This window comes from Marmota flaviventris, chromosome 11 (genome assembly GCF_047511675.1).
Source record: "Marmota flaviventris isolate mMarFla1 chromosome 11, mMarFla1.hap1, whole genome shotgun sequence".
Taxonomy (NCBI): domain Eukaryota; kingdom Metazoa; phylum Chordata; class Mammalia; order Rodentia; family Sciuridae; genus Marmota; species Marmota flaviventris.
Window position 1 is genome coordinate 9,346,372 of NC_092508.1, and position 19,670 is coordinate 9,366,041.

General features: G+C 43.7%; 1 protein-coding gene across 1 annotated transcript in view; it reads left to right on the top strand.

Moving 5' to 3' along the window:
• The window catches only part of Dner (delta/notch like EGF repeat containing), a 291,214-nt gene that overhangs the window by 250,826 nt on the left and 20,718 nt on the right, over nucleotides 1–19,670 (top strand). Inside the window, exons 9-10 of the mRNA XM_027942023.2 lie at nucleotides 2,971–3,093; nucleotides 11,862–11,975. Coding sequence (XP_027797824.2) covers nucleotides 2,971–3,093; nucleotides 11,862–11,975 — 237 coding nt within the window. The remainder of the gene's footprint in view (nucleotides 1–2,970; nucleotides 3,094–11,861; nucleotides 11,976–19,670) is intronic.

The following is a 19,670-nucleotide window of genomic DNA, read 5'->3' on the forward strand; positions in this document are numbered from 1 at the left end:
AAGATGATGATACTGTTTTCAAAATATGAAACAACTAGGGGTGACTTCGTGAGACTTGATTTTGATTTCTGTCTGTGTATATAACACCTCAATCCAGAGGGTAAAGACTTGTGTAGTCATGTATTAGCCTTCCTGGTTGATAAAAACCTGTGGGGAGGGGAAACCAAACACCATCAAAACGATGCTGTTTGTCCTGACCCTAAAAAAGTTTTCGTAATCTGTTTGTCCTGACCCTAAAAAAGTTTTCGTAATCAGGAAAAGGAGATGAAGGACACTAAACTCTTTATCCATACATATATTTATTATTATCAGAAACAACAAGAAGTCTACCCTCTTAATGAATTTTTCAGTGTACACTGAAGAGCTGTTTATCATGTGTGCCCTTGTGCAACACAACAGCCACTCCCTGTCTCCTCCTCTTCCAGCCCCCTGTCAGCCAACATCCTACTGTTTATTTCTGTGAATTTGACCTCCTGTAAGTAGGATCAGCAATACCTGTCCTTCTGTGGCCAGCTTATTTCACCTAGCATCGTGGGCTGAAGGTTTGTCCATGTTGTAGCCTATGACAAGATTTCCTCTTTTTTTAAGCCTGAATAATATTCCTCTGTATGTGTATGTATGTGTCACTTTTTAAAATTCATTCATCTGTTGATGGACATTCTGGGTGTTTCCACTGCAGTGAACATGGAGTACGAATACATCTTTGAGACCCTGTTTTCAGTGCTTTGGGATAAATACCCAGAAACAGGATTGCTGGATCATATGGTGTTTTATCTTTATTTTTGGAGGGATCTCATTACTGTTTTCCATAGCAGCTGCACGGTTGGAATTTCCATCAACATGGCCCAAGCGTTCCAGTTTCTCTACATCTTCATTAATACTTGTGATGTTTGTTTTATTTGTTTTATAATGGTGATCTTAACAGGTATGATGTAATATCTCATGGTAGTTTTGATTTGCACTTCCCTGATGATTAATGATGTCAGGTATCTTTTCATGGACCTCTTACCCAGTGCTATTACTTACACCATACACACAAGTAAACTTGGAATGGATTAAAGACTTAATGCAAGACCTGAAACTGTGGACGTCCTAGAAGAAAACCCAGAGGAGCAGCCTCATAGCATTGGTCTTGGCAGTAATTTCTTGGATATCGAAATCCCAGGCCACAGGTGCAAAAATAGACCAGAGCCACTGCATCAAACCAAAGGCCTCTGAGCAGCAAAGGAAACCATCAGCAGAGAGAAACGGTGGCCTGTGGAATGGGAGGAAGCATTTGTAAAGCATGATTTGATAAGGATTTTATACCCAAAACTCCTATAAGAAGAGAGATCTTCCAATGACCTGAGATCAGGACTCAGCAAATGTGTTCTATAAGGGCCAGATAGTAAATATGCAGGCCTTGAAGCCCACAGGTCTCTGGAGCAACTACCCAGCCTGCTGTTGCAGTGAGGAAGCAGCCACAGGAGACATAAACACAGCTAGACATAAAAGCAGGTGGCCATGTTTCAAGTGCAATCTTATTTACAGAGACAGGGTGGATGGATTTGGCCTGTGGGCTAGAGTTTGCTGTCCTCTGATCCAAAGTCTTTGCTCTGGGTCTTGGGGGGTCCTATGCATTGCCACATGCTTAGCAGCATCCTTGTTCCTACCTGATAGATGCCCTGTCCCCTCACCCCAGCTACAGATGTCTCCAAAGGTTCTCAAATGTCACCTCCGAGTGACAGAATTGCTGCTGGTTGAGAATCTTTTACCTAGATGATTGAAATAATCTGATAAAGAGTAATAGGAAGTATTTCCCTAAAATTACAAAAAGTAGGGTAAGATAGAACAGTTGAAACCCACGGTATATTTGTCTTAGGTAGGTCAAGGTCTCTTCAAAGGGGCCATTATCACTGCCTAAATTTGGAAAGCAGTTCAAAAATAACCGAAGTGGCAACACACTTGAAAAGTGCTCCGTTAATAATGCAAATATGAGCTTAACCTACTTTGGCGATAAGCATAGGAACCATCCGGTTCCACTCCTGAGCGTGTTCTAATGGGGCTTTCTGAGTTTGGGGGTCGGCTCTGGGGTGTGTTGAAGGGGCTGGGGGAACCTGTTGTTCTGATTCCCACTAGTGCAAGGTGTCATTTTTTCTGCTTATCTAAATTGCGATTTTGGAAGACACATGCTTCTGGTTACTTGGACAGGGCCGGAGACAAATGGCCTGATTCCCTGCAAATTGGCAACAACACATGTTGTTGAAAGTTGAAATCAGCACGGGCCTCGTGAGTGACTCCCAAAGAACCCTGTCTCCTGCTCACCTGGAATAAACACCTGGTTTGCACATAGGCAAGGAAAAGCCATCTTGATCAAGAAATTGCTGAATTCTTGTTCTTTATTCCTATTATACTTTTAATAATTCAAAAAATTAAGTATAGTTTGAAATATTACAACTTACATTGTCATATGTTTAAATCAACAATAACAAAACCCATTTTTCATCAGGAATTTCAGTTAAGCCCTCGGAGCTGATTTTCTCTGTGAACCTGAGAAACAAAGGAAACACATTGGTGTACGCGCCTTAAAAATTTTTTTCTTTAGTTCATTTTTCTAATTGATCTGGAAGGAAAATGTGGTTCTTGTCCTTGAAAGAACCTGTTTGTCATTCCCCTAAGGCTCTAGTCCACACACTGAGGTGCCCATCGCCCCCACATCAGAACCACTGGACACAAAATTGTGACCCTCCAGTGGCTAAACGGGATCACATCTTCCATATTGGGAATCACAGAAAAGCGCAATAAGAATACTTTTGTTGTTGATAGCCTCCCCCTAAATCCACAGTTCAGTCTTACCCTGTAAGATCCAGCTCCCCAACCCCAGCTGTCGGGGCACTCCCCAGGGAGTACCTGGTGCCTTCCTAGCAGGCTGGTCCAGGGCGGGTTCAAAGTGGGGTTCCTCTGACGGCAGGCCTTTCTCTCTGTCCCCAGGATACCACGGTCTGTACTGCGAGGAGGAATACAACGAGTGCCTCTCTGCTCCGTGCCTGAACACCGCGACCTGCAGGGACCTCGTTAATGGCTATGAGTGTGTGTGCCTGGCAGAGTACAAAGGTGAGCGGTTCTTGGCCTTCCTGAGCCAGCTGGCTCCCGATGACCTCCTCCTGGCTTCCTCCACTTTAATGCATGTACCTCTAATTAGAGCATGAATCTGTTTAGAATCAAAATCAATACTGAGGCTGGAATGGTTTTGGGGTCTGGGGAGACCTATTTGCAAGTCTTTAGTTTCTTTCTGATAAACTGAAAAAAATCTCTCACCCTTTCCTTCTTCTTGTATCCCAGCTCTCTCTTCTGTTGAATGTATAAAGAGCTGGAAACAAAAGGCATTATTAAGGTGGCTTGGGAGGTGTAGGTGAGAGGCCATGCAGGGGACAGTGGAAGAAGAAGCAGGTCACGTGGTGGGAAGATGGCAGGTCTGGTCCACAGTCAATACTCCCATGCCCCTGCTCTCTGCTGGAGAGGTAGACCGTGCGGAGGAGTCTCCAACGCATCTGAAGATCCGGGTTTTCAAAAGGGTGTAGCTCTGGGGGCCTTTGCTTGAAGCAGGAATAGGGGACCGGACCGCAGGGAGCACCAAGGACTCGGACAGTGGACATCTGTGCCTGAAAGGCCCCTCAGCTCGTTGAGAGGAAGCACCTGTAAATGCTGTGTGGGACTCTATGAGGCAGAGGTGTCGCCTGACCTCGTGTATATGGGCTGTCCTTTAAGAGAATTGCCCCAGGGCTAAGCTAGCCCTTTATTTATTGTGTGGTTAGGAGACAATATCTCACTCCAATCACAGTGGTGAGAGCCCCAGGAACCCCAAACTGGAGGCCTCTCTCTGCCCCAGGCCTTAGCAGACAGGACCCAGTTGGCTGGCCCATCCAGCACTGGGGGAGGATCTCTAGTGTCACCTGTGGGTCGTGATGGCCGCCCTCCAGCCCAACCAGGACGGGGAGCTGGTACTAGCAACTCCGAGAGAGAGAGAGAGAGGGAGAAGGGAAAGGGAAAAGGAGAAGGAAATCGAGGGAAAGGAAAACAAAATTGAGTCTCTAACCACTGGAGAGGAAGTGAAAAAAGTAATGTGTACCACCCCAAATTGAATCTGGATCTGGAAAAGCAAAAGGAGGAACCACTTTATGAAAGACATAAAAATATGAGGAAATGGAAACCATGAGTGAAAAGATAGGAAATGTGGAGAAAAGATCTGAGGGAACTGCTTCTGTCTGAGTGACAGCCGCTCCTGGAGAAGGGACACATGGAGACAAAGCAGAATTGACTGACTTCAAAGGGAAGACAGCCACGAGCTGAGGGAAACCTTGTTTCAATAAAATGGGTGCCTGGAGTGATTGATGAGGGTGACACCCAAGTTGAGATCTCTGGGCAGAATCCTAGGATAAAGAGAAATTTTGCTACCTTTCCTATCCTCTATTATCCCCCCTCCCCTCCCCTCCCCTCCCATCTTCTCTCTCTACCCCATCTACTATAATTCATTTCTCTCCTTAATATGGCATCATGTAAAAATGTGGATGTGTAACTGATGTGATTCTGCAATCTGTATTTGGGGTAAAAATGGGAGTTCATAACCCACTTGAATCTAATGTATGAAATATGATATGTCAAGAGCTTTGTGATGTTTTGAGCAACCAATAAAAAAAAAAAAAAGAGAAATTTTCACAGGATTCTGCCCATGGGTAGAGTTGCATATGAGGGAAAGAGAGTCCACCATCTTGAGCTGCTCTTCTCTCTAAGGAAGGTAGACAACAGTGGAGCCATATTTTTAAGGAAAAGGGACTGGGCATCAAAAGATCATCCGTATTTGATGGTGAAAGAAAGACACCGCTGTCTATTGAAGGGTACAGAAGCCACCCCGCCCCCATGCCCTCTTCAGGAATAGTGTTTTAAACAGTATCCTCACCAGATGGGAACTAAGTCAGAACAAAGACGTCCAGGTAGGGGAAGCCTTAGAATGCCAGGAATGTGGCCCTGACTTCCTTCAAGGCAGGGGTCAACCTAGAGAGGTGACATTGACTGTGAATAGTAATTGAAGGGCAAAGGAAAGTCTCTTAATTAAAACACATTTCTATTGCTACATAACAAATTTCTACACACTGGTATTAAGGCGACTTCAAATGCCTTTTCAGATTTTTTTGTCTAATTGTTCCGTGGGTTAGATGATAACCTAGGTTCCTTCGAGGTCCAGCATCTCAGAGGATAGAGTGAAGGTGCTGGCTAGGCTGAGCCCTCCTCTGGGGCTTGACTGCGGACAAGCTGCTGGATCCCCTGCAGCTCAGGGGCAAATTCACATCCTCGTGGCTGTAGAATTGACAATGGCCTGCTCCTTAGAGGTCCACAACAGTGAGAGCCATGCTCCTTCCTCCCAGCTCCCGGATTCAGGGGCGGCCTGGACCCTCTTACGGGCACACCCTGGCCAGGTCAGGCCACTTAGGATAACTCAGAGCCAACCTATTAGAACCATAAGTGTGTCTTCAAAATCTCTTAACTTTGCCATATGCTTTTGATTAGAAGCTCAGACCCGAAGGGAGGGAATTACACTGGGAGTAAGGTCACCCAGAGTCTGTCTGCCACACCTGCTCTTAAGGACAGATGTAAATAAGCAAACTAAAGTTTTATATTATTTTAACCAAACTCATGACTCACAGAGAGTGGGATAGGAAGGCCTGGGAGGCACATGGGTGTGTTCAATGGGCAGGTAAAGTGTTGAGTTTTGCTAAATTGATGAGGCTTGGGGTGACTGTCCTCAGGCGAGCATCCACTGCTAACTGGTACTTATTTGGATGGGAAGAGGTAGTGTGTCGGGGGTTGGGCTTTAACTTCCTACTTGACTTCTGTGTGTTTTTAAGTGGTGATTTTTACTGCTTTATGCTTAAAAAACTTCAACAAATGAGAATATAAACTCCTAAAAAGAAGGAGTGCAAGGAGAAGTTGGACAATGATAACTAACAACATTTAGAAAAGGGAAAATGAGGTGGCACTTCTTCCAGATGTTAAAGCTGATTCTAATACTACGATGATGATTTCATTCACACGCTCCTGGTGCAAGAATGGACAGACCACCGAAAGGAGAAGTGGCCCAGAAACCATTGTACACAGCTATAATGTACGGCTCTCAAAGGGGAATCACTGTGAATGAGAAGGGAATTAAAAAATGGTGCTAGAAAAAAAAAATCGAGCTGCTAAATAAAAAACAGAATGTTCTGGCACTTCCACATTAATTTTATATGAATAATAATGATGAAAAAAAAAAACCACCCTCTTCTTTGACTTCACATCCTCCTCTACTCACTTAAAGTCTTTTCTACTCTTTTCCTTTTTCCAGCAGGTTCCTGAGAGCTGGCCCAGATGGTGCTTCTGTTTCTTTTTATTCTTTCCTTACCCTCTTTTGCTGTGCGTGTCCATGCAGTGGCCAGAGGTATTCTGGGAAATGCCTGGTGCACTACTGCTACTGGGAGGCTCCTCTGGGACATCATCGGCTTCCCCTTCCCGACAGTATTGACAGTATTCCTGCCCTTTGCCCAACTGGCTGCAAGGACTATATACATAGCCCTGATCCCTGTTCTGCAGCCCATTCCTTCCACCTGACTCTTCCCTCCCACCCTCAGTCTTTGTCCCCTGATATCCTGAATGCTCTGGCCCCAGAGTTTCCTTCTTGGCCCCTTCCCCTCCCATTTTCCTTCACCTGCTTCTGTGTCTGTGCCTCATCCACTGTCTGAAATGCTCACCCAAACAGATACCTTATGACATTACCCAGTATTTGCCTAATATTTGCCACGACCATTATATTTAGCCTTGTATTCAGGCTTTCTGGCTCCAGAGTTTCCTCTCCCCTTCACTAAAATCATAATCACTAAAGGCAGTAACTATACAGGGTTTTCCCATTTTTCTTTTTTTTATACTGGGAATTGAACCTGAGCTGCATCCAAAGCCCTTTTTATTTTGAGACAGGGTTTTGCTAAGTTGCTAAGGCTAGTCTCAAACTTGCAGTTCTCCTGCATCAGCCTCTGGAGTCCCTGGGATTACAGATGTGTACCACTTGCCTGGGTTTCTCTTTTTAAATTCTCTGCAGCTCTTAGTATGGTGGTTTGTACACACACAAGATGCTCAATAGCTATATTTACTTGAATTAAGACTAAGGTTCAACATATCAATTAAATAAAGGAAGCCCCCTAGAACATTTTCCTAAGATCAAAGTTTCCATTGTGGATAATCACATTGTGAGAAAGCCAGCTGCATTGAGGGCCCAGAGCACCTCCCCTCAGACTCACCCAAACGTCGGTACTGCCTTCAACACTAGTCCAAGCTGCTTGGTGTTTGGTCTGATAGGACTTTGGTCATGTTCGTAACCTCAGATTGTTGAAAAGGTCAAGGTATGGCCTCATCTTGGATTAATTTTCATTTCTGGCAGAGAAAAATCACATGCTCAACCACATATCTATTTGAAATTTTTGGTGACGAGTTTGAAAGAAAACACTTCAATTTTTTTTTTTTTTTTTTAAGAACACACAGTATCTTTATTTTTATGTGGTGCTGAGGATCAAACTCAGTGCCTCATGCATGCGGGGCAAGTGCTTTACCACTGAGCTACAACCTCAGCCCCTCAATTTTTAATTATAAAAACAACCTAACAACAGTAAAGATTTTAGAAAAAAGAGAAAATTTTAAATTGCTCATAGTTTTTAACAACATAAAGCAAGGGCAATAATTTTATAGCTTCCATTTCTTTTAATATCCATGCTTTTACAGTTGTAATTGAGTATAACGACAATTGTGTACTGTGCCCATACCTAACATGTTATTAGATTTGATCTCTATCTTGCTAAGAAGGCTGACTAATGTGCCCATGAGGGACAACTTATCTGTGCCCTTGTTACTTGGATCCTCTGATGGCTCGTACTGATTGACTCTAATGGGCTGTTATAAATAATCTTGAGTGAACATCTTTATTCATATAATTTTCATAGTTTCTGGATTAGATGGGGTGCGAGTGTCTCAGAAATGAGATTACCGGGTTATAGTTTTGGTCATGTCCTTTTTACTTGTTTGATTTTTAGAGGCTATGGTTGAAAGAATGTGCACTCCTCCTTTGTTTGATGAGGTTGTTTCTGTGCCTAAATCTGTCTGATCAGGAGCAAGTATTCTGGGTATCTGGTGTGCCCAGCCTTCTCCTGTCCTGGGATAGACAGAAATGACTATGGCAAAGCTCCTTCCTTCTTCAGACTACTGTTTTACTGGAAGAGCAGGCTTAGGCTGACACAGAATACTGCAGCTAACGTTGAGATGTCGATGGTAATTTCTAGAACAGTCTAGTGAATGTTAAGCTCTGTGATGGTTGGAATTCTGAAAAAGTGTTCATGGAGAAAGTAAATTTGAATAAAATGAGATGATGCTTCAAAGCAAATTTTAAGTACAGAGGATACTTCCGGTTAATTTCCTTTACCTAGCTAACTTTTCCTGGAGATAAAATAATGCTCTTCTGTTTACAAATAGTAATTGTCACTACAGTTGCGATGACACCAAAGATATATAATTGATGTGCTGTTTTTTTTAAAATTCTATCTCATTTTAATTCTAAAATTAAAGTCAGTAAGGAGCCTGTTGGAATAGAAATCCTTTCAGAAACATTGCTTCTTCATCCCTTAATATTAAAAGTATGAATATTTTATTAGTTTTGACTGAATTGCAGTTTATTTTTGCCTGAGACTAAACACAGGTTTTGTAATGGTGCGTGCCTCGCGCTGTGCCAGCGGGTGATGTGTGTGTCATTTCAGACTTAGTTTGAAGTGCGGTCTTGGTTTTCCCTGACCAAACAGGGTGTTCCTAAGGCAGATTTGGAATTTGGAACAGCTTCTTGCTCCTGGCAGTCTTACCTGAGTGTCGGCCAAAGTATACTGGCCGGCTGTTGTCCCTTTTGAAATGACAGGATTCTGGTGTCACGGCTGTAATTTCTTCCATGCATTAAGATGAGGCTTCTGCTCCAGAGGCCCTCAGAGACTTGTGGGGGCTCAGACAGGGGAACAGAGGAGTTATGATTTGGCACAGCAACCTCTGTAACAGCGGGGATCCCAGCTGCTCTCAGTGGGCCATGGCGGAAGCTGCTCTGTCTTGTCAGAGTTCAGTTTCCAGGGAAGGCACGTTTGCCTTGGCCTTGATGGACGAGGGCTAATGTGCCTGGTGGAGTCCAGGTTGGGTGGAGGGTGAAGGACGACGTGCTTGTCAGAGGAAGCAGGATGCCCAGGACAGTGCTGGGTGAGAACCTGGGAGCCCAGGAAGGGGTGGCCCCCAGCCTTAAGAGGAGCCCCCGGCACATCAGTAGTGTCCAGTGATATTTGTTCTCGGTTTTTAAGTCTCTTGCTCATAGGTATCCAACTCTAATGACCACAGTGCAGCATGATGGGTATTTTTATGCAGGGGTTACCAAAGCTTAGCTTATACAAATGGGAGGAACCTGAATGCTCACTGGGGGCTTGTGAGGCCATCTCAATTCATGTGATTGTCTCTGTGGAGAGTCGCGTCCAGCAAGCCTGCTGCCAGCAAACTCTAAACTGATGCTTAAGTGGCTGAAGGTCTCATCTTTTGAAAATAAAAGCCAGCGGGCTACAATTATTGCCAAAACACCCCAGGACGCTCAGACATGCAAAAGACTGAGATGGCCTATTGTCCTGGACATTTTCATCAAATTTATTGTGCTGAAGACTTTAAAGTAATTAGGTTTACACATCTGGCCAAGAATTTGCCTTCCAGCCTTATTTGAACAATGTGGGAGTTTGCTTGAATCGTACGATATGACCCTGACTGCGCTGCCCCCTGCAGTACTAGAAACCAGGGAGGGTCTTCTGACTGCCTCCACTCTAGGTCTGATGGAGTTTTGTTCAGGTGTCAGACATCTCTGAACGTTGTGTAGTGTATTTCTCACTAGAGCAGAAAGTCTTTTTTTTTTTTTAGTCAGCAGTTCCCCTTGAGCAGCCCCTTGGGAACTTGTAATAATGTGAATCTTTTGTTTCATGATAAACATTTTGAAGCAGATAAGGTTTTCCTTCATTTTATTTTTTCACTGGAATCCATGCTATGTGAGAATCAGGGGGGAATTGAGACCTTCTGGGAGAATAGGCAATGCACATCCAAATGAAGAAGAGTCACCAGATGTGTGCTGATCTTAAAGTTGGTTTCATCTTTGAGATTCCTAAACCAGGAAGTTTCTTTCAAGTCCCTGGAGACAGACATGGCTAGGGGAGCTGTATCTCACCAGGCACCAGACAAAGGGGTCTGGGTTGTTGTCCCAGGAAGAAAGGGAAGGCCAAGCTGAAAGGCCCCCAAGAACAACGTCTGGCAGAGCATCATTAATAGCTTGGCTACGATGGGCAGAGGATAAAAAGGAATTAAAGAACATCCGTTCTCAAATGCTTGGCTCCAATAAGTCGCTGGTGCAAATATAGATAGGAAAGTCTGTTTCTATTCTCCTACTTCTTTTACTCTTTCTTGAGACCAACTTCTGAAAGCATTGAAAAAGACGAGAGAGAAAAGCCCAGCAAGAGTGATTTCAGTGCTGCCGGATGAGTCACTGGGTGTGGCTGTCCACTTGCACAGTATGAGCTAAGCAACGAGCCCAGGAGCAGATGAAGTAAAACCGTGCCCTTGTTATCTGCTTTGTGCTTATTTTTTCTTAAGGCTTAAAGAAAAGACAGATATGCCATTATTTACATTCTTACCTGTATTAGGATATACTTTCTCCTTCTGTCCTAAGGGAATGGGACAGGGGTGGGGAGTGGGAGACCAATCCGTTTACCCATCTTGCCCTCCAATGACACCAGCAGATGTCAACAGAGCAGAATACATAGATATGAAGTCAAAGTAATCCAGTCCTGCTTCAGACATTGGCATATATACGTGTTGATATGTATGTAATTTTTATTATATGTAATATATATATATGTTACCAGAAATGGGACATTTTCTGTTTTTACTTTACATATTTTTTAAAAGCCTCTTTGTTATTTAATGTGTGCTGAGCTCCACAGAGTTTTGTTTCTTTTCATGGCCAGTCTGAGGCAAACTATCCAGCAAGCAGAGACTGAATTTGGATGAGCAGAAGGTTTGAATCGCAGCTTGTGATCAGAGATTCTTTCCTCGGTGTCCTCATCTGTAAAATGGGGGAATAAGGGCAATTATCTCACAGTGTCTTTGGGAAGAATAAATTAGAGCGAGGGCCTGGAATGTGGCCCGGGCTGGGTGCACGCTAACTTTGCGTGTGGAGTGCGGTTTGGCCTTCGAGCCCAGTGTCCAGTCCTGGAGCTGATCCTTCCCTATCTTGCAGTTCTCCACAGTAGAGCTGGGTCTCGCTGAAATATTTGATTCCAGATCCTCACTTTTGGGGGTGCTATTGTCAATTATATTGACATTTTATTAAGACTGTCTAGCTGTTTTCTGATTCTTTTGGAGATGCAGAGAGCATTTGCCATTGAAAAAATTTATCTCTCAGGTTTTTATTTTTTTTGTTTGTGTGCCCTATGCATTAGGGACATGTAATCAGAGAAAGTGTGCATTAAAGTTCTTTATGGTAGGGCCTGTGGGCAAAGATTGAATCTATTTACCAATGAGCCATGTTTTTATAAGAGTAAATGTAGAAGTTATGTTTTACAACACTAAAGTCAGGAATGGGCACAGGCGCGCGCGCGCGCGCACACACACACACACACACACACACACACACACACCCCTGAATCTGTCCCCACACCATCCCATGTCATTCAAGTACTTTGCTTTCAAGGCCACAGGAGCTGGAGATTGCTCCGTGAGTCACCCCTTTTGTGTCTGTCTCTTTGCAGGAACACATTGCGAATTGTACAAGGATCCCTGCGCCAATGTCAGCTGTCTGAACGGAGGTACCTGTGACACCGAAGGTCTGAATGGCACCTGTGTCTGTGCACCAGGCTTCACAGGCAAGTGATCCATGCACTGGGTCTTCAAATTTACCACCAAGTCCCCGATATTGCCGAGGCTAAGATAGCTCCAAATCCTCCTCGCATAAATGATTGCAGATAGGCATACAATTGCAAAATGTGGAGGTAGTACTTGCGTGAAGATCTATTTTAAAACAATCAACTGTGTGTCATTAAATGAGGCTCTACTGAAATGAGGATTTGGTGCTTAGATTTGCTGAAAGTGTCATTGCAATGCATTTGCAGAGCTATAGCTTTGAAACATGAGAAATGAGCCGTTACATGAACACCTGAGAGTGTGCGTGTGAATGCAGGTCAGGAAGGAAGGAGAGTGTCTTCCATTGAAACTGCATTCAGCTACTACATTTCTTTTTATTGAATGACATAAAAGTAACAGAATTTTGAAAAGTGAAGAAAATTGGTGGTGGGGGAAGTTAGGAAGGCCGTCCAGGTTGCGGGTCTGTTGCTGGCATGGGTACAGACGCTGCTGGAGAGGGTCAGGAGGAGTGGGCTGGGAGAGTGGGTGGGGGCTGGGGGGCTGGTTCCCAGCAGCCTTAACGGCCACTGAACCATGTCAGGAAGTCACTTCTCAATTGTGGTATGCAGCCTAGCCTTGGGATCTTTCTTCAAAGCCACCACTTCCATGAACTTCGAGGAGTTTGTGAATCTCCAAAAGTGGATGTGAGTGTTCTATGGATGTGTCTGCCGAGGAGAGGTTCTTAACATTTCATCAGATTCTCAGAGGAACTCCAAAACCAGCAGTTCTGTTTTTCTAACAGACCCAGGAGTCCTGAAATTTAAAGAGCAGGACAAAGTCTGTGTTCTCTGGACTTTGCTTAACCAGCAAGGGCATAGGGTCACTCTGGCCTGCAGATTGAGAGAAGCCGGCTCACAGGTGCCCCTGGAAGAGTAGGCAGGGAAGCCACTAGAAACATGAGAGCCCCTTGCTGGCCTGTCCCCTGCTGAGCCACTGTGGCCTCCAAACCCTGGAGCAGTTTGCAGGGCCTCCTCCTTCTCCACCCCTGGGGAGCCTCATCTGTGCCCCCTGTAGGGTGCCAACAGCCACCAGGTGGAAGAAGCACCTTCTGATCTTCTCTCTATTTGTCTGAGCAGTTCTCTGTTTTTCTTTTTATTTTTCTGGGATTGAGAAATGGGCTTATTCCAGAAAACGATTTGCAGATGGTCTTGTTTTCCTGAATGGTTTAAAAACACACAGAGACATTTATGTATCGGTCAGGGAGGTAAAATTAATACTGGGAAAGTATTCTGTTTTTTTTTCCAAATATTTTTATTCTACCAGTAATAAAAGGCATGGGAGAAAAAAATAGAAAACACAGGGCTGTTGAAAAATCCATCACTTTAAACTGCACTACAAGGAAATTATTAACATTTTGATAATTTTGATATCCTGGGATTGTTCCCAGAGGTCTAGGTGTAGAGCAGACAGTAAATAGTGTGTATTCATGAACTCTGGAGCATGAAAGGGATCAAACTGCCCATTACTAATATGTAACCCATTTTTCGCTTAAAATATATCTATTCCACGTGTTTCCACATCAAGAAATATGCTTCTGTGTAACATTTGTACTGGTTGGTTGTAGATCCTTGTATGAAATATCATGACTTTTTTGTCATCTACCCACAGTGTGACCTTTCCGTCTTGTAAACAACATCGACAGGGATATTCTTAGACATCTTGTGCACTTATTACTTCTTGGTATAATTTCCGCAAAACATAATCTCAGAATCAAGGAGAACACATACCTGATCTCCACGTTATTCTCCAGGAAAACAAAACAGTAACAAGAGAAAAACAAGAATTAACATGGTGCCGACATCCACTCCTCGGCGAGTGGCAGAAGTATTTACTTCGTCATTTGACACAGATACTCCAGAACCCTCATCTGGCTGGCAGCAGTGCCATTTTAGCATTGTCTTAATTTGTGGGTCTTTGATTCCTTGGGAGGTTGGAAACTTTTCAAGGTATTTCTTGTCATTGGTGCTTCTTCTCTTAGGAGCCCTCTATTTGTACGTTCTGTCTGCTGTTCGGCCAGACCTTTCATGCTAATCTTTATTCTTCTTGATTTGAAGTAGCCCTTTGTGTGAAGTATATTATGTTTTATCTGACAAGGTCATAAATATTTTTCCACTGTGTTTATTTTTTAAATGTGTATAAAGTGTCTTATTTTGTACACATGCATTTTCATTTTATACACTCTATCTTGATATTTTCTTTTGTTGTCATTTCATGAAAGATTCTATCAATCAAGACTACACATATCCTCCTATATCATTATAATCATGTGTGAGTTTATTTTGTGCCTTTACATCTTGATTCCATTTGAAATTTATTTCAGTATCTTTGGGGAGAGAAATTATAACCTTTTCTCTAGAATTTTTAGCCAATCCCCAATTGCCTACTCAGCACACACTCTGGGGCATCTCAGACACCTCAAATCATAGATTCTCTGCTTCCTTCTTTAAATATTTGCTAGCTTATTAAGTGTTGTTACTACTACCTCCAAGTTGTGCTGGCCAGAAACTGGGGAATCATCCTGACACCCCCTCTTCTTCCTTTTGACATGCATTCAGATACAAAGGACTCCACAAACTTCTCCCTTGGCTGCCTTTGCTTCCTGCACCCCTTCCAACAGCCCCCGCACCCATGCACCTATCCCAGTCCATTTTCCACACTGTAGCCATGTCTCCAACTGTGTTCCATCACCATGTGGCTCATTCTAGCCTTCTCCCTATGCATTCAGAGACTGTACATATTGTTACTCTACTCTGCCCACTCCCTTTTGACATTTGATTGTCCTTCAAAAATAAGTTCAGCGTCCTTGCGCTGATCATTGAGACCTGGGAGATGTGCTCCCATCTAGCCTTTCCATCCTTGTCCTGGTTCCTCTGCCTGCCAGAGCCCCGAACACACCTCACGGGGCCCTTCTCAGTAATTTCTTTCCTGTCTCTGCTCTCCAATCACTTCTGCTCACCTTCCACCCTGGCCTCCACTGCACCCATATGCACTCAGCCAGCAGGCCCACCCCTGGGCATTTCTTCATGGTCCCCCCTCCCCTGATCATAGGGAGCAGGAGGACTCACTGAAGTAGGTTCAGACAACACTCTGCCTGGTTTTTGAAAGCAACACATGCCGATCTATTCAGCCCTGGTACGTTTCCAGCTTGCAGAAGACCACAGAACAGTTACAGAAGTAGTTTGGGGAATTGTGCTGCTAATGTGTTTTACAGAACCAGTCCCAGGAGATACGCTGTGGAAAAAAGGTTCTGTGTCCAAATAAATTTGAGACGTGATACGTGCCACATAGAAATTCCTAAAGGATGCTCAAATTCTGAGGGCTCTGAGCAATCTCAATCGAGAGTCTTATCTACCTTTGTTTATTTTCTGAATAGATTAAATCATAAAACCATTTTTCTTCCTTAAAAAAGAAATCTTTTGTGTCCTGATAACTATTGCTGCATGGGAGAGGTTGATAAAATATTAACTCCTTCAATGTAAGGAACATAGTTGCCCCTGTTGTTGGAGGTTGCTGCCTAGGAACCAAATAATTTTTCACTGCACTAAGGGTTTAGCAGAACTTACACTTGGTCAACTATTTAGTGTTTGAGAGCTCCCAAACTGATGTAATGGAATGAATTAGGCAAACCATTGTTATTTAATTAAATAAGACTCTCTCCTTTGGATCCAGATCCTTCAATCTCAGGCCAGCAGGCAAACCCTGGTGTGTGCTATGTGGAGGACAATTTTTTTCTTTTTCTTGTTGATCTTGGGCTTCTGATTGAAAATATATTCCCTCTAATGCTCAGAACCCATGTTCCTACCATAAGGATCATCGCCTGGAGGTCCTTCCTGCTTCCAGTTATTAACTTACCTGTGTCCACTCTGGTCTCCAAGGCTCTGCCATTCTGATAGGCATGTGGTCACAGCTCATTATGGTTTTACTTTCAATTTCTGTCATGATGAATGATGGGGGGTGTCTTTTCATGTGCTTATTTTGACGTCTGATATCCTTTTGGGTAAATGCTCTCTTGCCTTGTCCGTTTGCCAACCCCCTCACATTATAAAGGCTGCATACCGTCAAGGTGACTTGTGACCGTCACTGTCGACCTTGATCACCCTGCTGAGGGAGGTTGTCAGGTTTCCCAGTTTCCCACTCTAGTGTTCCTCGTTTCCTCCTTTCCATACTTTCCTCTTTGGAAGGAAGTCACGTGTGTAGCCCACTGTTAACCAGGGCAGGGTCCAGGTTATGTTCCCTCTCTTTGAGAGGGCAGCAGCTGCAGAAACCATTTAGAATTTTTCTTTGTGAGAGATCTGTTTATTCTCTTTCATTTGTTTATTTAGTCAATCATTTATTTATATTAATAGGGACTCATGGGTGTTTATTTTATACTTTGGGTTAAAATCTAATACTTTTTAATTTGTTTTGTTGCTCAGAATATTCCTGCTTTGGACATTGGGAGGTCTTTTAGTCTGGTTCCTGTGTTCCTTTGATATAGCCCCGTTATTGGGGGGTGGGTAATTGTTGCTGTCATTTATTTCTTTCAATTTTTTCTTTTTTCCTTTTTGGCACCAGGGATTGAACTCAGGGGCAGTTCAGCACTGAGCCACATCTTTTTTATTTTGAGACAAGGTCTTGCTAAGTTAGGGCCTCATTAAGTTGCTGAGGCTGGCTTTGAACAGGCGATCATCATGCCTCAGCCTCCTGAATTGTCTTTGATTATTATTTTTTTGTATACTTTCTGGAACTCAAGTTGCTCCAATCTCATCCTGTGTATTTCCTGCCCCAGTCCTAGAGAATTACCCATTTCTCTCTCTCACTCCCTTTCTCCCTCCCTTTCTCTCTCTCTCTCTCTCTTTTTTTTTTTTTTGTGGTGCTGGGGATTGAACCCAGGGCTTTGTGCATGTGAGGTAAGCACTTTACCAATTGAGCTACATTCCCAGGCTTAGAATTACCAATTTCTCTAAGGATAACCTGGTTCATTATTAGAGAATGACTTTAGAAATAAAGATATGAGCACTAACATGCTCACTACTGCTGGGGTGTCATTACTCTCAGGCCCTCTCAGCTGATAGAGCAACAAAGAATATGAGCTTACTAACCTACACACACGTGCACATCTATGAATATTGCACTCTGTAGCCATCCATACCTACAGTAAGCCAAGCATGAGTTCATAGGGATGTCTCCAACTCTATTCCATCCCCTCATGGATCATTTAGCTGTCTCCTCTGCTATTTGAATGTTCCCACTACAATGGCCATAGACCTGGCTCCCACCCTCAAATATCCATTTACTTAATTGGTCAATTCCAATATGCACAGATAGTCGTTTCAAAATCGTTAACCTGCGTCCAGCTCACTCTCATTGAGTCTAACCAGTGCTACTCACTCTGCTACTGAGTTCAGCACCTCCCCACAGCATTTGTTATATAGTTCCATTCTTTTTCCACAGATATATCCTTTCCTGGGGTCTTCTAACAGGAAGTTCACTTTTCTTTGCCTAGAGAAGTACATTTTCTTAAACAACTATTTGTTAAAAAGGCCATGTTTTCTTCCTTTAATTGCTTTTGAACCTTCATCAAAAACAGTCGGCCATTTTTATGGGGGTCTATTTGGTGTTCTCCATTTTTTTCATCGACTTGTATGTCTATTCGTCTGCAATGCAGCTCAGCCTTGGCTACATAAAAGCTCTTGTGGCTACATAGCTATTAAAATTGGACAGAATGTTTTCTAGGACTTTATTCCTTTTTTAGTTCCATTTTTTTTCCTGCGTTCTTTGGATGCCGGTCATTGTGGGTTAATTGTTGGGTGCAGCAATTCCATTGTCTTTTTTCTTTTAAATGCTGGTCTTTCTCTGTGGCAGGTAAGTTATTTGCCAGCCTGGTCAGTCTTTCAAGGCTTGTTTTTATATTCTGGGGAGGTGATTCCAAATGCATAGCCTTTACTCTTAGGACAGTTATGCCCTCGCACTAAGAGGTGACTTTTGTGGCTTCATTGATGCAGTGGGTGGCCGATGAACTGTGAGATTTTGGATACTTTCCAGTCCTCTGTGAGTTTGGAAACTGCTCATCTTCCATTTTGTTTGCCAGGCTCCTGGAGTTTCAACTCACGCACAGTATTCAGCAAGGGACCCAAGGGACACAGCATATTTCTGGTGCTCTTTTTCTGAGTGGCTCTATCTTCTGTATTTGGTCTTCCCTACAAATTACCTTGGCCTCCACAAACTCCAGTCTTTGTCTCCTCAATTCAATGAGGCCGTTGTGTTCTAAATTGGCCCCAGGCAGAGGTCCAGGCTGTGTGGAGCTCAGCTGCTTCATTTCCTCCCCTGCAGCTGAAGTCCGGCTCTTAAACGTGGTTTTATTTTGCATGTATTTCATCCAGTTGTCTAGTTGTTCACCGTGGGAGGACAGGACAGGTTCCGGTTACTCCATCACGATAGCAAAAGTTCCAAATAATTTTTTTAGACCCGTCTCATCTGGAATAAAATTCTCATGAAGTAGGAAGGGATCAGAGTTGAGGCATCGAGCCCAGGTGTGGCACGGGGCAGCCGAAGTGTGCAAACACTAGGGTGATGGCCGTCAATACCGTCCAGTGTGGATTCTGTTAACCCAAGGATTTACAGCTGCGGTGACTGGATTTGTTTTGTTTTGCTTTGCATTTCCTCATTTATCTGGGGAAGGCCTATGGGATTAATTAGGAGGTTTGTTGACTTGCATAAGGGCTACCAAACATACCTACTATGCATATTGCCCCTTAGAAAGTAGTCAGTTGAAAAGAAATTATAACCCATTTGGAGGTCAGACCCTGGTTGCCAGTCCCAGTCAAGTGGAAATTTATTTGGTGCCAGGAGTGGTGGTGCATGCCTGTGATCCCAGGGACTCAGGAGGCTGAGGCAGGAGGATCCCATCAACTTAACAAGGGCCATCCTCAGCAACTTAACAAGGGCCCCAGCAACTTAGTGCTTAGTGAGACCCTGTCTCTAAAAAAAGAAGAAGGAGAAAAGGATGGGACTGTAACTCAGTGGTAAAATGTCCCTGGGTTCCCTCCCTAGTATCTCAAAAAGAAAAAAAAAATCATTTGGTAACTCTCTTCACAAATGCTATTTAAGAATAATCGTGATTTAAGAGCAACTGATATTTCTCTAACTCAATTAAAAAAAAAAATAAAGAGTGAGTGAGCTGAAAAGTTGACTGTTTCTGGCCAGCAGAGGCCTGAGGGTGTACCAAGTTAGCTGTTAGTAAGGAACCTCGTGCCCAGCACTAAGAATTCTCCTAGTAAAATAAGCTACAATGCAAATTAATTAGTACTGGAACGTCAGGGTGTGTCAGGGTCTTAAATGCATATGAAAACATAACGCTTTTAAATATGAGGAAATGTAAGTAAAGCCAGACTTGTTTCCCATAATTCACAATAAACCTCCAAGCGTTTTGTGTCAATTGATGGCAAAAAGCATGATCACCGTAGTGGAGGGCAGCGGTCCTCTGTGAGGTCTCCTGGATGGAAACCCCCTTGGTGGCCCCACTGACAGTCACCCCATCTCCTTCCCATGCTCCACATCACCTCGATTCCAGCCCAGGACATGGTGAAGGCCCCAGGCTGAGAGCTGGGGGAACAGATTCAGCTTGCGGGGCAGGAGAGCCGTCTGCTGACCAGGCCATTGGGGGACAGGTGGAGGCA